The sequence below is a fragment of the Poecilia latipinna genome, unplaced genomic scaffold (assembly GCF_001443285.1).
Source record: "Poecilia latipinna isolate Pla-1442-1.1 unplaced genomic scaffold, P_latipinna-1.0 Scaffold2036, whole genome shotgun sequence".
Classification (NCBI taxonomy): Eukaryota; Metazoa; Chordata; class Actinopteri; order Cyprinodontiformes; family Poeciliidae; genus Poecilia; species Poecilia latipinna.
In genome coordinates, this window is record NW_015114652.1 from 110,863 (window position 1) to 130,692 (window position 19,830).

Consider the following 19,830-nt stretch of genomic DNA (forward strand, 5'->3'; position numbering starts at 1 on the left):
GTTTGATTAATTTAAAACAGAAAATGTATCAAATGTTGAAAATTGAGCCAAATCTATTGAAGCATCAAATGTGAAAACATCCTTAAAAACAGATTCATATGCGTTTTTACCACACACATATAAAACAAAAAGTTAGAGCTGTGTGTTACCTACAAATATCTAAATGAAAGGATTAGGAAGACCAAGCTGTAACTAATGACAGCTTCCACATTGTCTTAAAGCACCACCTTCACGTTGGACCCAGACCGTTTTCCAGGTGGGATTTGAATCCCCAGAGGCAGCAGATGTACAGACGCAGGCTGTGCCGCTGCACCTATACGTCCACAGCACAGCTGGTCCATACACGCTCAGCCGGTGAGCTCAGCGCCTCTAAAACATGCCTTCAAATGTAAAGATGACTGCTTCTTCCTCCCCCTTCAATCCTCATGACAGTTTGTAGTGTTAAAAGCTTCAAAGCAATCATGTCATTTTCAACAAGTTCTGGCAGGAAAAGAGAAGCTGGGTGAAGACATGGCAATGTGTTGTTTGCATTCCAGTAATGTCACAAAGTTGAAAATACCAACATATCCCTGGAGAAAGAAGAAGAAGAAAAGAACTAGGTTTTCAGGAGAAATATCTTTTATACAAGGTGAACCTTAGCTAAGTGTTGCACCAATCTGGCTTTTTCTGCCTGATACCAATTTCCTAATACAATTAAAAACATAATTTCAGTAATGCAGTTATTGAAAAATGCTTGATGTATTTGAGAAAAGGGTTAGGTTACGCAGTTTCCATGGATGACAGAAGACGTGCTTGACCTCAGCTTTCGTTGCTAGGTAACAGGCAGAGTTCCGCTGGGGTTGCTAGGTAACGTTACATTCCGGAGGTTTTTGAAATGCCTCATTTGTCAGACACCAAAAAAAATGTGGTGTTTTTTTAAGCACTTGTTTTTAGAAGCAGTAGAAACCCAAATGGAAGCAAAAAAAGTGCAAGATGTGGAGTTTAAAAATCAGTAAAAAGTCTGATTTAAAAAGCACGTTTGTTATCAACAAATGTGTTGGCTCTTGCCTGCTTAAAAATTAGAAATTTAAACAAGTTGCAGATTATAAATGAAATTCTCTAACCCCGCCCCCAAAATAACAAATCTGTAAATTCATGCGCTTTAATTCCCTGATGTAATTTTCTACTAATAATCCTTGTGCTTTCTATGATAATATGATTGATATTATAGAAATGGGATTGGGCACCTTCCAGCCCCGATAAGAGCCACACAGTAACAGGAAGGCCAAGGTTGGAAAAGAGAAGCAGATGTTCGTAAGAGGAGGAGAGCAGATAAGAGAGACGGCTCCCATCGTGGAAACGGCGGTGGACTCGTCTTCCCAGACGCTCCTTATCGGAGCCCAGCAGGACGGAGGTGGAGGGGCTGCAGGGCAGAAGCTCGTTATTCTGGACAGTTCTGGTGATTTCTGCCTGCAGAGTCTGAAAACTGAAAATCATGTTTGGTTCCAGCCCGTCTGTCTTTCACCAGCTTCTGGGACTTTTCATGAAAAATAAATGAAAAATAGAAACTAAATTATGAGAATAAAGTCATAAAGTTACAATAATAAAGTTGTAATATTACCATTAATATGCAATATTGTGATAATATTACAACTTCTTTCTCACAAAACTACAACTTTACTTATGTACAAACCCTTTTTTTCTTACCTTGGTCCTAATAATTTGCCGTAAAACTATATTCTGCCTTTGTTTATAAATTTAACAGAGGTGGAACTCACTAAAAATCTTTAATAGATTTAACTGCAGGGTCTGCAGTTAGGGTAGCTTCACTGACATGTTAACTCTTTTAGCACAACTTGAACATAACAATAGTCTTTTCCAGCATCCAGTCAGATCGGCTTCAGAAATCAAAATGAATGAGAAGCAGGCCGAGAGAAGCCGTTTGCTGATTTGTACATCAGATTTACAGGACTACCAGAAACGCATAAAGGCTCAGCGTCAGGACTTCTGTGTGCAAGAAAGAAAAAAACAAAAACATATTTGCGTAAAAAGTTATGCTATGAATTAATCAAAATTAATGTTTTAAATTCCTTGACCTTTTATGCCATTTGATCTTCAGTGTCTCCATGTTAACACGGTGGGGTAAAAAGGAGGTGAAATAATTATTTTCAGGCCTCTTTCTGCTGATATCCAGTCAGCTGGCATATAACTGCATGTTAGGACCACCGAACTTCATTCAAACCCAAAGTGTGACTCCTCTAAAATTTGTAATGTTGTCGTTTGCATCAATTAAGCCTGTGGCAACAAGCAATTAATCAATTAGGTTAAAAGATTAAACTAAACATCAGTTGTTAATATCAGCCCAGCTTTACTGGATCAATATGATACATTAAAAACGACACAAATATCGATATGTAGTGCATCCTGAATTTGGTGTTTCTTTTCTATATAAGAACCATTTTATTATTAAAATGCATGTAAAAAAATTATAATAAAAAAATTACAGTAATGAGCATACGTCTTGCCCTAATGCCTCATATCCCTAAATATGGTAACGTCTGTTCCTCGGGACAGCCTGCTCTCCCTTTCCTCCTCCTTATCGCTCATCCTTCTCCCAAATTCAGAGTAATTGTGGAAAATGCCCCAGCTGTCTGTCATAATGAGGCATCAGCGAAGCTCCTCGAAGGAGCCATGGATCAGAGAGACGGAGGAAGTCCAGGTCATGGCAGAGGAAAACTCCCTTCCTTCTCCTTCTATCCTCCCTTTCTGTCCCTTTCCCCTCATTCCTCTTCTGTCTGACCTTTTTTTGTAAAAACATTTGGAAAACCTCAGCTTCTTGTTCCGCTACGACCAGGAGTGACCGGTCTCTAAAGCTTGTTAGCTTCCAAAATGCTAATGCTAATAGGGTGATGGAAGCACATATTATAAAGAAAGTAAAGCCTGGAGGCCCGCCAGGCTTATGATACACCAGGGTAAACCAGGATTTGGCAATTTGCAGCAAATGATCATCATCATGACGATCATTTTGGCCAAAATCCTGCTGAACAACCAGAAACCAGAAAGAAACGAAGGTTGTTTTTGGAAAATGTTCTTTGCCTTGTGTTTTCTTGACCTGCAATATTAAGATTTCTGGGAATTCTTCTCAACAGATGCAAACATTGTTGCTAAAGAAGTTAAAGAGTAAGGTCAAATACTTTTTCTCCCAGCAGCTTTCAGAAGGTTCCCTGTAGGAAAAACTTTTAATAAAAATGACTTCATGGCCATTCAGTCATTTAAATATTAGCATTTGTTACGTCTATTCTTCAGGCAGACAGAGACGGCCGGTTCCATGCCAGGTATGTCCAGAATGTGTTTCAGCCTCAGCGGACGCTGAGGCTTCCCAGCTGTTGGTTTCTGCATGAAACGGCTCCTCCAGGCAGCATCAGCTGGGTTTCCTCAGCAGCTCTATTACAGTCTGTCAGGAAAAAACGTCTTTATCTCCATCTGCCTCAGGAGCAGACAAACCGAGAGCCTGCCGAAGGCCGCAGGGTCACGAGGTCAAGCAAACAGCTGCCAGTGTCCTAATAATAATGGAGATGGAGATTCACACTGCCTCAGTGATTTTATCACCTGGAGATGGCATTTAAAAAGCAGTTCAACATCCAGGTTAACTTTAAAACAAGCTGCTAAACCTTTAAAATGTTCTACATCTTGATGAAACTTTTTGAGCAGCTTGTTCTCCTCCTGGCCTGTGGGGGCGCTGCAACAAGAACCACTGAAGGAAACAACACAAAAACCTCTGAAGAAGACAATGACGTGAACTTCCTTCTTCACAAAATGAAAGCAAAAATAGAGCAGCATCAGATTTAATGATTTCTCTTTAGTTTTTACTAATAGACCACAAACATTTCTCCAGCTAGCGCTAGGCTAACACGTTTGTTCTGGTTGCATTTACCCAGAATGCTCTGCGTTGTACTCCACTTCTTGCTTTTGGAGCGTTCTCTGGTCTGCTTGGCGTTTGGCAGAGTATCCAAAAATTATACTCAAGTATGAATAAAAAAGTATTTGGTAAAAAGTCGACTCAAGTATTGAGGAACTGATGAAATTATCAATCATTTAATACTTAAAAATGACATCATCAGTTTATTTAAACAAAAAACATGAAACTTTAACAGAAACTGCAGGTGTGTGTCTGCGTTTTGTGAATTTTTGGTTAAAACATGTTCCAGACATTTTACTCAAGTAAGAATAGAAATACTTCACAATAAATTTACTCAAGTAAAAATAAAAAGTACAACGTAGCAGAAATACTTTGTACTTTCACGTGACTCAAGTAAATGTAACCCAACTCTGCAGAAATGCAGCAAGAGTGAAGATTTTTAATCCTTTCTGTGTAATTCTGGTTCATAAAATGTGCATAAAGCTTAATGTAAAGGGCTGAACGTCCTGCCCTCCTCCTTCCTCTGAAGTCTTCCTCTCCTCCCCCGTCTTTCATTCCTGAGCTTCTTAGGAAAGAGGAGAAACTCAAACAAGCTGCTGCTGCTGACCCGACTGCAACCAATATTTACCGTCACATTAAGAAGGGCAAACGTCTCCTTTTGTCCCTCAGAGTTTCCTCTTTGGCCTCCTTACACAGCATTTCATCAGTCACCTGCCAGCCTCCATTTCCTCATTAACAACAATCCAAAATTTGATCTAATTTCACATTTAAAACTGAATTTAATGCGAAACTCAGACCAAGCGTATAGAAACAGTTTCTAAGAAGATTTAGCAGATCACTGATCAGATCTGATCCTAAAGCTGATGAGGTGCAGCAGAGAGACTAGCGACGTTTTGATCCAGTAACACGAAAACATACAGATAGACAGGTAGATGGATGGAAAGACAAACAGATGGATGGAAAGACAAACAGATGGATGGAAAGACAAACAGATGGATGGATGGAAAGACAAACGGATGGATGGAAAGACAAACAGATGGATGGAAAGACAAACAGATGGATGGAAAGACAAACGGATGGATGGAAAGACAAACGGATGGATGGATGGAAAGACAAACGGATGGATGGATGGAAAGACAAACAGATGGATGGATGGAAAGACAAACGGATGGATGGATGGAAAGACAAACAGATGGATGATAATTTTTTTGTCCCAGAAGTTATTGCGATAAACAGTAATATTGTTGCTTTGTGACCATTTCTAAGTAATATAAAGAAATAAATAGCCTAATAATGCAATCCATTCTCAGAGATCAGAAACCTTGGATGGATGGATGGATGGATGGATGGATGGATGGATGGATGGATGGATGGATGGATGGATGGATGGATGGATGGATGGATGGATTTATTTGAGTACTGAAGCAAAACCCAATGGAGTCACCATGGAGACTGAAAATCTGAATAAGTCATAAACATGTTACTTTACCATTTGCTGCATTTTGTTACTTTCCCTCTAATCTTAACTGGACCATTTCTGAGGACAGGAATCCAAATAAACCCGACTCAGTTAAAGGAAGAACTAAAAATAAGTGTAAAAAAATTCAGTCGGCCTTCGCGTTCAGAGCAGAACAGTTCTGACTCAGTTCTTCTCTCAAAATGAACTCATTGTGCGCTAGCTGCCAGATAGCTATTCTGGTTCTGGTCCGGTCCAAGCAGGAAGTAAAGTTCTGTGTCCTTAATGAAGGGCAGAGAACCAGACATGCTGTTCTGTCTGCAGCTTTCCTCAGGAGGATAATCGTTTAGATTCATCAATACGTTCTGACCTGAAGTGACTCAGAGACAATTTATTCAGGAAAACAGTTATAACTTTCTCATAAAAGCTTTTATCATTCAACAGCCTGTTGTGATAATTGACAGGCTGTTGAAATTATCGCAATAAACGATAATATTGTTGCTTGGAGACCATTTTCAAGTAATAAACAATAAATCAATTAATGTCATGATAAATTAAAAGAAGCTTAATAATTTCCATTCCAATGACTTATTGTTTTTCTCTTTTCTCTCAGTTTGATCATCACAACAGAACCAAACTCCTGCTTCCTAGTTCATGGAAACCTGAAGAAGAATAAGAAACTCTTCCTCTTCTGTTTCTCCTTCAGCAACAAAGGAGAGGAAATCCAATTTAGGGAGAACAAACAAAGAGTTGAGCATTCTGGTGAACTGATCTAATCTGATTTTTAATTAATTTCCTCTCTCGTCATGACTGCGGAGTATACCAAACACTTCACTTCCCATTCACAACTTTCTTCCATGTTTGTTCTCTGCAGACTTTGTGAATGAGTCAAACACACTCAGCGGCACAATGGAGCCATAAAGGGCCCATTGAGAAGCATTCTGGATGCTAAGTCACTGGGAGAGGCTGGGAGCGCTGGTGAGGGCGGGCAAACACAGCAGGACAAAGGCAGCGAGCTGAATGGAGGGTCAGGGGTCAGGGGTCACGCTGCCTGGTGGAGGGAGGCATCTCAACCTGTCCGCCTACAACCGGCGTGTTGGAAACTTTTCCTCCTGCGGGCTGCTCTTGTTTTGACGGATGAAGTCACAGGAGCAGAAACGGATGAGCTCAAATGCTCTGATGGAGATTAATGGACACTTTTAAAGGGCCGGTACTCAGAAAAATTTACTTTTTCCAGCTTTACGTCATGTTATAGAGTTATTTCCTCATCAAAAACATAATTCATAAACAAAAGTCAAAAACAAACATGGAGTGTTCTCCTGATTCTTTCATGCATGTTTGAGAAATTATTTAATCTCCATGGCAACCATTCAGCTGTCTAAAACGCCTTTCAACTCCTTCAGACTAGCCAGCAGCAATTAGCAAACACCTGGTGGAACTGTTGAGCTCTTTATAGGAGCTACTTCCCAGTAAAACGATGGTGAAAACGTTAAAGGGTTAACAGAGCAGCCATGATGGGATGACTTCCTGGAGGCGGAGCTTCAGAAAGAGGAGGCCTTTTTAAAGAGACAGAGGCCCAATTTCAGGGCGCCAAATTAGAAGGTAAACTAATTTAAACTCACATTTGATACATACAGCATTTTAAAAACAGTTACTTGATTATGTACATCAAGTAAGTAGCATCAACTAAGCACAAGTAAGAAACAAGTACTTTTTCATCAATATTAAAGGATTATTGACTTAAAATTAGCCCCTATTTCTCGCTAAAAGTTACTTTTAAGTCAGGACACTTGAAATAAGACGAAACGAAGGCATCTGCACTAGAAATTAGATAAAAACTACTTGGTAAGTTTTTTGTTTTTTGCAGTGTTTATCAAGTTTAGGGTTTTTCAGTCTTGTCAGGGTTCAGAGTTGAGAATCAGTGGTGTGATTTTTCACAAGTTTGCTCCAGCTGGTGTTTTATAATCATAGCTTATGTTTTAATGAGTTAAGTGTTTTTCCAGGAACACATTAACTAGTTTTAGAAGAAAGGCTGCGTCTGATTTGGCCCCCAGCGTTCTGAAAACCAGCCAAAAAAAGGCCAGAAGAAGCCCAAAAATGAGCTCCAGTTATATGCAGCGTGAATTGGGAATGAAGAGAAATGTGCTTCATGGTGATCAGCTTTTATCCCGATCCGTTCCCTCTCAGACTCCGCACAGAAGACTCTTTGTGTCCTGACAGTTACGACTGACATGAGAAGGAAGAAAAAGATCAGAAGATTGATTATATTAAGAACGCAGTTAAAAAAACTGAAGTGAGATCATTCAATGAGCATTTTGAAGTCTCACGCTCTGACAGAGCGACGGGTCAAAACAAAACAGCAGAGTTTCAGTTTTAGCATCACTTTGTCGTCATTTATTACAGGATTCATCTGAATGCTGGTGAAAATGAAACACAGAGATTATTCTGGTCCAGAAACGTCTGCTGATCCAGACAGGTACCATTTCCACTGCAATGAGGTTCTGATCCAGGTCCATTAAATTCACTCCGACATAAAATACTGTAAAAGATCAGACATGAAGATGGCAGAAATCCCTCCTCCTGAGCAAACGTGGCGACAGCAAGCCTGCCGCAAAAAATAATAAATCTATTCATAACATCACAAAAGTTAAAGAATTCCCATTTGCATAATTTATTGTTTTTGTCTTTTATTTCTCTCTTTCCACTAAAAACTGGATGATAAAAGTCTTCAGTCTGATGTTTTGGTCTCAACTAGAACAATTTTGTTTCCATTTTGAGAAGAAGGAAGTTGTGTTCTGTGACTTATTCAGTGTTTTGTGTTGTTTTCTTCAGTGGTTTTTGGTGCAGCGCCCCCACAGGCCAGGAGGGGAACAGGTTGCTCAAAGGGTTTGGATGGTTTGACTCAGTGCAGTGAGAAAAAGAACCACAGCAGCTGAAGACGTAAGAAATGTTTCAGTTTTGTTCCAAAATCTAAAAAACAAAAAATTCTTTAAACTCTTTCTGCAGAATATTGGACCCATGGATTATTTCTTCACTTCCTCTTAGCAAAGAATTAAAATATTGGAGTAAAATCCAAGGTTTCTTGCTTCGCTCTGAGGCAGGATATTTATCATTGTGACAATATTATGGAGGTAAAGCAAACCTTAGAAACCTGTTTAGCGGAGCCATCAGTCATCACTTGATATTAAAGTTGAATCTTTAGAAAGCTAAAGCGTTTAAGCTGCAGGTAAGATGTAAGAAAAACCTCTGGGATTTCCCAGATCTGTAAGCTTCATGCTGTCCTCCTCCCTGAGGCTCAGAGCTGCACCGTGCCAATTAAAGGACTAAAGGATCACTTGCACAATAAAACACAATCAGGAGCAGGATGAATTCAGTCAGGGATGAAGGAAATTATCCTTTATAGCAAACAATGAAGTTATATTACCACTGCTATGTGGGTCGGACAAAAACAACAAGAAAACTTGCAAAAGTGTTCCTACCCCATAAACTATTTCACATTTTCTAACAATACAGGTACATTTTATGGGGATTTTAAGGTTATAAACAATGCATAATATTGCATCATTTTAAATTTAATTAATTTTACAAGAACAATAAGTGCAGACTGCACTTGCAGTATTCCCCTTTACAATGAAACCTCTAAATAAAACCGTTTGCAGAAAGCAATCCTCCCAAATGTCACCAGAAGATCCAGGTTTGTTTGGAAGCCAATCAAAATATTCAGTTGATAAAAATACCTCAAACAATAAGAAAACAACAACTTTAAGTATTTAAGAATACAATGAAAATGGATTTCAACTGTAATATGGCTAAAACTGAAAAATATGAAAGTCATGAAGTAGATAAATAAAACCAGAGGAAAACAGAGCTGAGGGCTTCAGGCTGAAAACTGCTGACAGATCTGATTACAAGAAACCAGGTTTTTACTTACACACACACACACACACGCACACACACACACACACACACACACACACACACACACACACACACACACAGTGTGCTCTAATTATAGTGTTCTGAAACAGACAAGCATCCCCTGTTCCTTCTGCCTCATGTCTGTTTCCCCTCCATGTTTCATCCCTCCTTCCTCTCCTCCCCTTCCTGGTTGCTTCTGCTCACTTTTTGCTTCGCCTCTCCTCCTCCAGGTAGATTTTGGTTCCCTCCGTTCCTCTCCTGCCCTTTACCTGTGACAACACTTCTTCCACTACCACACGCCTGGGGAATGAAGCAATCACACCTGGGCATGCGATGAAAGCGATCTTATTCCCGCTTAAATGAGGAATAAATGAGTCATTTCGCTCTTCTCAAGTCCTCCTCCCACATCAAACTGCAGGACAATGAACGCAAGAAAGCAAACCTTAAAAAGGAATTAAATAAAATGAAGCTGCAACTGACAATTGTTTTAGTAATCGCTATTATTAGCTGCAATGTTTTTATTTAACCACCCAACTCTTTCTTTACACGTTATCAGAAAGGGACAAAAACATGTAAGATGTAACAACGTAACATTCCTTTAGTGAAAAGACATGCATCTGCAGCTAAAAAAATGAACATTTCTGCTTGACTTAATTGTTGGACTTTCACGTTTTCATCAAAACTTCACCAGATAAAGACACACATGAGAATCCTGTGGAAACGTAACTAAAAAGCAGCAAAGGAAATTTGTTGAATTTGACATTTCTACAGCTCCATCTGTGAATCTGCTTTGAAGCTGCAGGGAGGGTGAGACCAGGGGATTCGGTCGGGGGGCAAACCGTCCTGTCTGCAGGTTGGGACAGGTTAGCTTAAATTCCAATCTCTCCCTCTTTCTCTTTCATTTAGTTGGAGGCGGGTCGTCAGCACCGTGTCACTGACTCAAACTCAAACCCCGGCCTTTACCCACCTACATTCTTTCAGGATAAAACCGTAACTGGGTAACTGCAGAGGCTCCCCCCCACTGTGCCTGTTGTCTCAGTTAAGCTGCTCTTGCAGCGTACCGCTTCGTTCTGATGTATAAACATTTAAATCGGCCGCAACAAGCCGGCTTAGAAGACCTCAAATTTCTAAGGTTTAAAAACTTTACTTAGCAATGACCAAGAACATACCGGAGAATGTTTTCACACAATGACAGTCCCGTAGATTGGGTTTAATTTGGGACCAAAATTGCAACATTTGTTCCAATTCCAATCAAACCCTTTGAGCAGCCTGTTCCCCTCCTCACCTGAGGGGGCGCTGCAACAAGAACAACTGAAGGAAACAACACAAAAACCTCTGAAGACAGCGCAACTTCCTTCTTCACGAAATATAAACAAAAATGGAGTGGTGTCGGATTTAATGATTTCTCTTTAGTCTTTACTGAAAGACCACAATTCATTTCTCCAGCTAGCGCTAGGCTAACATATTTGTTTTGGTTTTACCCAGAATGCCTTGCGCTCTAGTCCATTTCCTGTTTTTGGAGCGGTCTCTGGCCCATGTGGCGTTCACCAGAGGAGGGTAGCAAGAAGGTGCAACAAATTATGGTGAACCTCTCGGGTTCAAACAGAATAAAACTGAATCTATTCGTGTTCATAGTTCACCACCAAAACATTCCCAGTTTGATTGAGTCAAGTTTAATTATTATTTGTTTGACCAGACAGAGCAGAAACCCAAATGATACCAGTTTAAGTTTCTCCTTTCAGTTTTAAGCAGCTATTCATTGAATAATGAGACGAGCTCAATTCAGGTTCCTCTGGGAAAAAAACAGCCTCATTGGGTTCAAAGTTCTCTGGAAATATCGGCGCTATTCATTCCCATACTCTTTCAAACATGTCTGTGCACAGCACTGTGAAACAATCACACAAATCACACTTACTGCAGACACAAGATCACAGATTTACACACATGTGGAAGGCACTCGAGCACGAGAACCAAAGAGCTGCATTCAGCAGCATCAAGAGGTTCAAGAGGAAGACTCCAAAAAACAAAAAGAAGGTTAGAGAAGAGAACAGGATGAGCGCTAAGCGGTGAAAATACATGCTATGAAAGTGTGGGAGCGTATTTCTTTGACTCATTTCATTCAGCCCAGTTGCAGCACTGATGAGCTAATCAGGAAGGTAAGCTCTGAACACTGAAATCCGTCCTTGGTAAGTAATAAAACAGTTCAAACACAGAAATATTTTTGATTTATATGCAGATAAGCCGCTAAGCAATGACAAGGTGATCTGTAAGTTGTGTGCTACACTAATTAAAAAGTTACTTTTGCGAACGCTAAAGCACTAATCATAAACTTTAGTTCTGCTAACGCTAAAGCGCTACACCAATATGTTAGCCTGTCTAGCATAAGCTAAAGCTAGCGTGCTAAACCTCTAATTGTTTCAGCTCTACAATATATTCAAAAGATGCGCACAACATTTTGCTACAGCCACAAATATTGGACAAAAATTTAAAATTTTAAAAACTTGTTTTCTTGCTGAATATTTTGCAGTGGTTTACAAAGACGTTGTCCTTTCTCATTCTTCATGTTTTCAAACGGTCACTTACGTAAAAATCATAGTTGTAACTGATCTGTACAGATCAAGTTTATCCGTTTAGATAAGGAGCCCCTGCATGTTGTAGTTTACATGCTGGGGGACAAAAAGGCTTTTCTTTCACATGCGTCCATAGAGGCGCCGCCGCGGCAGAACAACTCCGTTAGCTAAATGAAATATGAAGGTATAATTAACTCAGTGCAGAGTGCCACAGCAAAGGGAGAAATAACGCAGAAAAACCATTTGAAAATAACTCCAGACCACTTGTAGTCTTCTTTTTTATCATTCTGAGTCGGCTACGCTACACACAGACTTGTTGCTATAGCAACGGACAAAAACTCCACAAATGTTTCTGGATTTAACACCAAAAAACCACTCAGACATTTTCCACACAAGAACAGAACATTCTGTTGTGGTTTTACGTTTTCAGGCTTGATGTTTATTTTGTGATTACTAAGTGATCACTGTAGCTGATTAGCTATAGCTGCTATTAGCTAAGCTAACACAGGAGTGGTTGATTAGATAATTTAAACAAACTGCTCTCCTGATGACCCGTCAGAGTCGGTGTTTCTGACGCCTTTTTAATTTTTTTAACTGAACCGAAACTCACTGAATTCCACGACATGTTACAGTTGTCAAAGTCAAGCTAGTACATCTGACCTACTTCCCTCTCCCTCACTATTTTTTCTTAATTAAAACTTTTCCCTGACCTTATCTAGTTGTAATAATGTTTACAATTAGTAGAAAAGCACTGCATCCCGTTTTCTTTTATACATTTAAGACTTAGGAAGCAGAAAAAAGGTCAACGCTGTGATGCTACATCAGGCCAACAGGGTCAAACAGAGAAACCAGACCGGACCCGAAGAAAGACATCAAAAGTAAAGAAAAACAGACGACATTTAAGGGATGTCCTGATGATGGCCAGACTTTAAAGGTCTCGTGTTTTTAGGGGTTTTTGTGAATCCTACCTGTCCCAGATCCAGCGTAACGTTGACCTCGTTGTATTCGGTGCTGCGGGACAGAGGGGGGCTCTGCCACCATCTCTCCGTCCCATCGATGGCGTTGGTGATGGGATGCGCTCGGTCGCTCTCCTCCTGGCTGCAGATGTCACAGTACTGCCCCTAAGATGGCCGACATGGAGGGTCATTAGGAAGTTAGTCCTCAGAGGAGCCAAGGTGGACATAAAACTTGGCATCATTCACGTTTCCTTAATCACAACTTCCTGAAGGGTCTAGTTAAAACATAAAATCCTCTGGATAAAACTTATGGAGGATTTCAAATCATGAAAAGTTTATTTAATGGATAGAAAATGAAAATGAAGTACATGATGTGTTCTTCTTCAAGCACCAGCAAAGGCAAAATGATCATTTTGCTTGTTGGAAAAATCTGTTTTTCACAGCTGTTTGTCAAAGTAGAGACTTTAATTCGAGCTTCAGAGATGAGTCCACCTGTTCTATTCATTTCTGAGCTGCACCAAAGAAATTTACCTTTAACAATGAACCCTTAATGTTTTATTTTCAAGACTAAATGTAGAAAACCATTTTATGCACTTGGTCAAAGCCTTTGCTTCAAACAGTTCATCGATTTTCCTCCATAATCCTCCTGATTATTTACTAATCCATCAGCTACCGTAACGATTAGCCTGGCGGGATTTTTAGAGATGACAAGTTTGAACCTGAAGAAACTGGAGTAAAAACACGACGTCACTGCAGGTCAGTCAGGATAAAAGTCATTTTCTCCTGTCTCATGTTTTTCTCAATGAAATTCCTGGCGAGTCGGTCTTACACTGTAAAACATTTGAATCGCATCTTTTAACTTCTGTCTAAAGAAATCTTGCAGCTTTTAGATTTTGAACTTAAAGTTTCAGTAGAAAGTTGTGTTAAAAACTCCAAGAGAACAAATGAGGGTTTTTAAGTTTGCACTTAAAAAACAGAAAAAAGAAAAAGGCGAGAGTGGGAATTATTTCCCAGGATCCTTAGCGGCTTGTTTTTGTATCCTCCTGTTTTTATTCATTGTAAGGTAACCGTTAATTTGCAAAAATATTTACTTTATTTTTTACCTGTTTTAACTTTTACTTTTTCAAAATAAATAAAACAAGGTTTTATTAAACTGCTTAAGCTAAATATTTCTGAATTCATGTGATGTTTAATAAAATGCTTTGTCATATTTTATTCACGCAAATTGAATCAAGAATTTAAATTCTTGCAATTAAAATAAGCAATTCGAACAGTTTTCTTGAATAATGTGAAATAATTATTTGGCTTAAATTACAGTATTAAGTTATAAGAAATCATAACTGAAGATTAATGAGCAGAGTTAAAAAACGATGTTTACACAACTTGTTTCTTGTTAAATCAGCTGGATGAACTTTAATTTCTGAATTAAAACCAAAACAACTCTCTTGTTTCAAGGGAGCAGATAAACTTTTATTTTTAAGAAATTCACCAGATGTTCAGCATTTTTTGTATTTCTTACTCAAACCAAAAGAATTAAATCTAATTTGGCAAATTGTTGTAACACAGACAAATCAGAGAAAGATTAGGTAAAAATCCTTAAATTCCTGTCAGTTACTGTCATCTAGCTGATCCTACATTCACACTATTCTGCTAATTCAGTAACTTGTTTGACTTTATTTAAGGAACAGGCATGAATTTCAAAGTTTCTATAAACAGCACTTTGGAAATAAATGTACCCTGAGGCTGAAAACAAGTTCCTGCAAGATTCCCCAACCTCTGCTGATTAATCCTAATCTAGGAGAAAAATCTCCGTTCAGCAGCACATTTTCATTCGTACGCCTCCTGGGGCCAAATCCACTCTTAAGCTGAATATTCTTGTTTTTTTTGGTGCCCTCAGGACTAGAAAACCTGCCGGTAACAGGGAGCGTAAAGCCCGTCTGATTGGAGGACACAGGTCAGTCGCTGGGAGGAATGTGGGGAACAGGTGGGAGAAAAACCGAGAGATGGAGAGACGTGTTTATGTGCTCTCCCACGAACCTGCAACTCGCTTTTCATGTGTTAGCAGAAGTTAAAAAGAGCCCAAAACTCTCCCAGAAATTAAAGAGGTGGAACAGAAACTCTGGTTGTTCTTGTATAACTGACCCGTGTTACACTTTGCCAAGACCTACAAACTCAGCGGTGCATGAAACGATGAGTTGGCAGAGCAGCTGGAGGTTCAAACCAGTGATATTAAAATGATTTGTAGCTAAAAGATACAGCAGAAAATAGATTTAGGCAGAGGCGCAAACTCCAGTAAAACTCCAGTAAAACTACTTCAACATATTTTTACTCAAGTAAGAGTAAAAAAGTATTTGGTATAAAGTCTCTTGAAGTACTGAGTAACTTAAAACATTACATCAGATGGTTCAAAGTGTAAAGTTAAGTGGAAAGTTTGGTATTTTAAAGAAGGAAACTAAAAAAATTCATTTAAATAACAAAAAAAATCAAAATGTTTCCAAATCAAAATGTTTCTTTCAATAAAAAAAACTTATGAAACTTTAACAAAAACTGCAGGTGTGTGTCTGGTGGATTTCTGGTTAAAAAATGTTTGTTTTTCTTTCAGTGGGCAGAAAAAACAGAACTTTTACTCACTTAAGAGTAAAAATGCAGCGTTTAAATATTCTCCAGATTTAAATAAAAAGTTACTCAAGTAAATGTAAACACTCCCAACTCTGTGTTAAGATGAATTAGATTCCTCTAATGAGGTAAAAACTTTAACATTTTGCATCCTGGAGTTTTTACAGCTGATCTTTATTCGACTTAAATCTGATGCAAAAATGTGTCTTTTTCACCAGTTACTGCCAAGAAATGAAAACAAATTATTTCTGTACAGTAATAAACTAAAAGTTCTTCCCTTTCTTTTGTCTATACATGACAGCTAAACTTAACAGACACAGATTTGCTGCAACTAAAGACCTAATTAAACTCAGAGGATCCAACTGATTGAAAATAAATCTAAATTCAACTTTAAATGTTTTACTTTTTGTTGAATCTGGTTGAAAATGCATTCATTTGAGCCAGAAGTTAAGCATGTTATGACACTGGTATTAATTTAAACAAAAACCTTTCCTTTAAATTTGTAAAAATTTGACTAAAAACTAAAGTTATTAAACATGAAACATTTTTTTAACCAAAACATATTTTAAAATGACCAACATTGGATTATTCTATTATTTATGCTATGTAGATGTAGTGAAAAACTAATATCAGCTTTTTCTTCTTTGAAACTTTTTTTTAAAAGAAAAAAATACAACAGTGCAGAAGGTTACCATGGTTTGTGATATATTCCATATTTTAGGTTTAACTTTATCTCTGTCACGATAAATTGTTCCAGAAGTTATCGGGATAAATGATAATATTGTAGTTTTGAGACCATTTTCAAATAATGGTAAAAAATAAAGCAAGAAAACATTCTCAAAGATCAATAAACACCGGAAATGGAAGCCATTTAAAATATAATAAATAAACAAATAAAGTGAATTAGACCTTCATAAAAAGGTCTAAGACCAAAACACCAGATGAAGAGATTTATCATCCAGTTATTGGTAGAGAAGAGAGAAAGAGAAAAACTATCAATCATACAGATGGAAACTGTTGAGCTGCTTTTAATTTATCATGTAATTAATCAATTTATTCCCAATATATATGCACAGAGGAGCTTGTGTGAATAAATAAAGTTGCATGACATAAACTTAGAAATGCACAACCTAAAAGTAAAAAAAATCTGAGAAAACTGACCGTAGTTGCTGTTCTCAGGTCGTTTTTAAGCTCAGTCTGTATTAATGAAGCGAAATTAACTCTTTCCCACTCTGCCCCCAGTCCGGACCGGAAGTTAGTGAAGTTCTGGACTCACCTGGATGGTCTGGCTCGGGTCTCCGGACACCGGGCCTCCGACCAGCTTGCAGTACAGGTCCTGCAGGCTCCGGCCGGCCTCGTCCTCCCCGCAGGTCGCCGTGGCGGTGATCTTCGTGCCCTCCGCCAGGTTGAAGTAAGGCGGGTGGAGACTGTAGCCGTTCAGCCCGGTGGCCGGAAGCTCCTGGGCCGCAACGAGGCACCAGCAGCCGAGGAGCAGCGCCAACAACCCGGCTGCGCCCATCATCCCGGTCCACCTGCGCGCTCGATCCGGGAGGAAGAAGGTCCGGCTGGGGGTGTGAGAGCCGCGGTTAGCTGGAGCAAAGCTGAGGCATCTGCAGGGAGGAAGCAGTGGAGGGTTTCTAACTCCAGAGAGGACAGAAAAATGAGGGCCGAGGGAAATCCTGGACAGTGTGTGCGCTCTCCTGGTGGCACCGAGTCCAACTGAACCAGTGGAGGTCCTCCCTCCTGTGAGTCTCTGCAGCATGTCCCCAGTGGTTAAAGCGGGGAACAATCAGAACTGGAGTTCATTCAGATACCTCCAAAGACACCAAACATGACGGAACTACTGAAAAAAGAAAAATAAAGTTCCTCCAAAGACACCAAACATGGCAGAACTACTGAAAAAAGAAAAATAAAGTTCCTCCAAAGACACAAAACATGGCGGAACTACTGAAACAAAAAGAAAAATAAAGTTCCTCCAAAGACACCAAACATGGCAGAACTACTGAAACAAAAAGAAAAGTTCTTCTAAAGACACGAAACATGAGTTAAAATTAATTTCTGCCATTCCCCTCACCCCCCCAAAAGAAACTCAGAAATTGTCTAGAAAAAACAAGAAATTGTCTTATTTTGAAAAATCAAAGATGAAAGTCAAACATTTTTGCTTTTTCTAGAAAATTTCTGAGGATAATCTAAAAATTTCTGACTTTTTTCTACCCGACTCTAAACTATTCAAACTTGTAAATTTCCAAGTTTTTCTAGAAAAATCCAGGGATTAATCTCAATATTTCTGAGTTTTACCTTCAATTTTCTTAACTTTTCAAACTCAAAACTTACCCTTTTTTTCTAGAAAATTTCTGAGATTAATTTCAAAATTCCTGATTTTATTTTTTGCAGGTTTTCAACTTTTGAAACTCAGAAATGTCCTTTTTTTTTCTAGAAAGTTCCTGAGGTTAATTTCAACATTTCTGAGTGTTTTGGCATAATTTTACTCAGTTTTTTTCTGTCCATATTGGTCCTGATACACCGTTGTGTGATTTAGTAGATTTTGTATTTGTTTAAAAGTTACTTACTTTGTATTTTTCTCAATTATTGTCTCAGGCTTTCTGAGTCTGACTTTAAACCAGACAGATCTCTTCCTGAGTTTTAGTTTCATAGTTATGACTCAAATGTGGAACTTTGGTCGGATGATAACAGGTGGAAGTTTATTATCTGAGTCAAGCGGTTCAACACCCAGGTTAACGTACAAAGCAAGCTGTGAAACCTTTAAAATGTTCAAAATCTTGAAACCTTTCGCACTTCAGAAGTGGCAAAAGAAAAAAAAAATCAGTCGAAAGAAAACTTTTCCAAATCAGTTTCTGTCAATTTAAAACTTATGAAACTTTTATAAAAAATGCAAGTTTTTGTGTCTGGTGAATTTTTGGTTAAAACATGTTTGTTTTTCATTCAGTAGGTAGAAGATCCAGAAATTTTACTCAAGTAAGAGCAGAGATACTTTCTAAGTAAAAGTAGAAAGTGCAGCAAAGTAAAAAACAAAAAAAATCCTAAAAGTAAAATTTTTTTAAAAAATTACTCAAGTAAATGTAATTGAGTAAATGTAACTAGTTACTGCTGAACTCTGGTTACATGCGCCACACCAACCCGTCTCCTTCGAACTCGAAGACGAGTCGTTGGCAGACCAGACCGTCTTTTCCCAGCATGCCTGGCGTTCCCTGCTGAACCTTTTACTCCTGTGATCTCTGTTCACACCAGGATCTAGAAAATATTCGCCGTTTCTGTTTTCTGTTGTCGCTCACCGACAGCCTGAACCCGAGAGCCACAGCAGGGGGTTGTTTAGGAAACACAGGATTAGAATGAGACGGTAGATAACCTGTCTCTGTCCCTCACTGTCCCACGGAGACGTTTGTCCTGCTGCTGCTGCAGGAAAAACCAGGAGTTGGTGAGACACAACTGATGAGCAATTGCTGTAAACATTCAGCTTTCTCACATAACAGGAAGAGACTTTACAAAAGTTACTTGATGTTTTCTCTTTGATACACTCAAAAACACAAAATATTACCAAATATTTTAGTTCTAGTTTTTAGTGCAGTTATCTTAGTACTTTTGAAAAAGACAAAATTAACATATAAGTAACTTTTCAGCAAATTATAGGAGCTTGTTTTAAGTCAATAATTCCTTAAGATTGAAGTATTTCAGTTCAAATTCAAAAGTTCTTTATTGATCCCAAAGGGAAATTAAAAGTTGTTAAAAGTATTAAAAGTATTCATATTGACACAGATTCTTCAAAGTGTTGTTGTAGATTATGATGGTTGTTGGTAGGAAAGAGCTCTGGTAACACAGTCTGTATTAAACATGAGAAAAAGAGCAAACATGGATTTGATAGGATGGTTTTCTAAGGAAAGTTTCTTGAAGAGTCAGAAATGTTGCACCCAAAGACTCAGCAGCACAGACTGAAAGTTCAATGAACCTCCGGGAAACACCTGAGCAGGTGTGTGTGTGTGTGTGTGTGTGTGTGTGTGTGTGTGTGTGTGTGTGTGCGTGTGTGTGTGTGTGCGCATGCATGTATGTTTATGTTTCTCTTGGACTCTGGAGTTCTGCCATCTAATTAAGCAGCAGGAACCTTTTTAGAAGATGAAAGAGTTTCCATCGCAGTAGCACATATTCACAAAGCAGATTTTCAAATGTTTTACATTCATTTTGGAGAAGTTTAAATCCATCCACAGCTAGTTTGTCACTGATCCTTACCACAGCTTAGTGTCACTCCAGAAATGAGTTTTTATTTTGTTGCGAATTCTCAGACAAAAACAAGTCCCAGCAACGACTGTTTCCATGTGAAAGGAGGAAATTACAAGTGTAAGTGACAGCTGCAGATGAGTTGAACAACCGAATAATTTAATGGATGATTGTGGTTGTTTAGAT

The 19,830-nt window shown here is 38.7% G+C and overlaps 1 protein-coding gene across 3 annotated transcripts in view; it reads right to left on the reverse strand.

Annotated features, from left to right (window-relative positions):
* lama5 (laminin, alpha 5) overlaps window positions 1–17,376 on the reverse strand; it is a 105,270-nt gene extending 87,894 nt beyond the window's left edge. For 2 of the 3 annotated variants that reach the window (XM_015016559.1, XM_015016558.1), the window contains exons 1-2: window positions 16,691–17,376; window positions 12,811–12,963 (exon numbers count right to left, since the gene is read on the reverse strand). In XM_015016559.1, the coding sequence (XP_014872045.1) occupies window positions 12,811–12,963; window positions 16,691–17,176 (639 nt within the window). In that variant the 5' untranslated portion in view covers window positions 17,177–17,376. The remainder of the gene's footprint in view (window positions 1–12,810; window positions 12,964–16,690) is intronic. The other variant, XM_015016560.1, reaches the window with a different exon arrangement.
* Window positions 17,377–19,830: the final 2,454 nt, after the last annotated feature.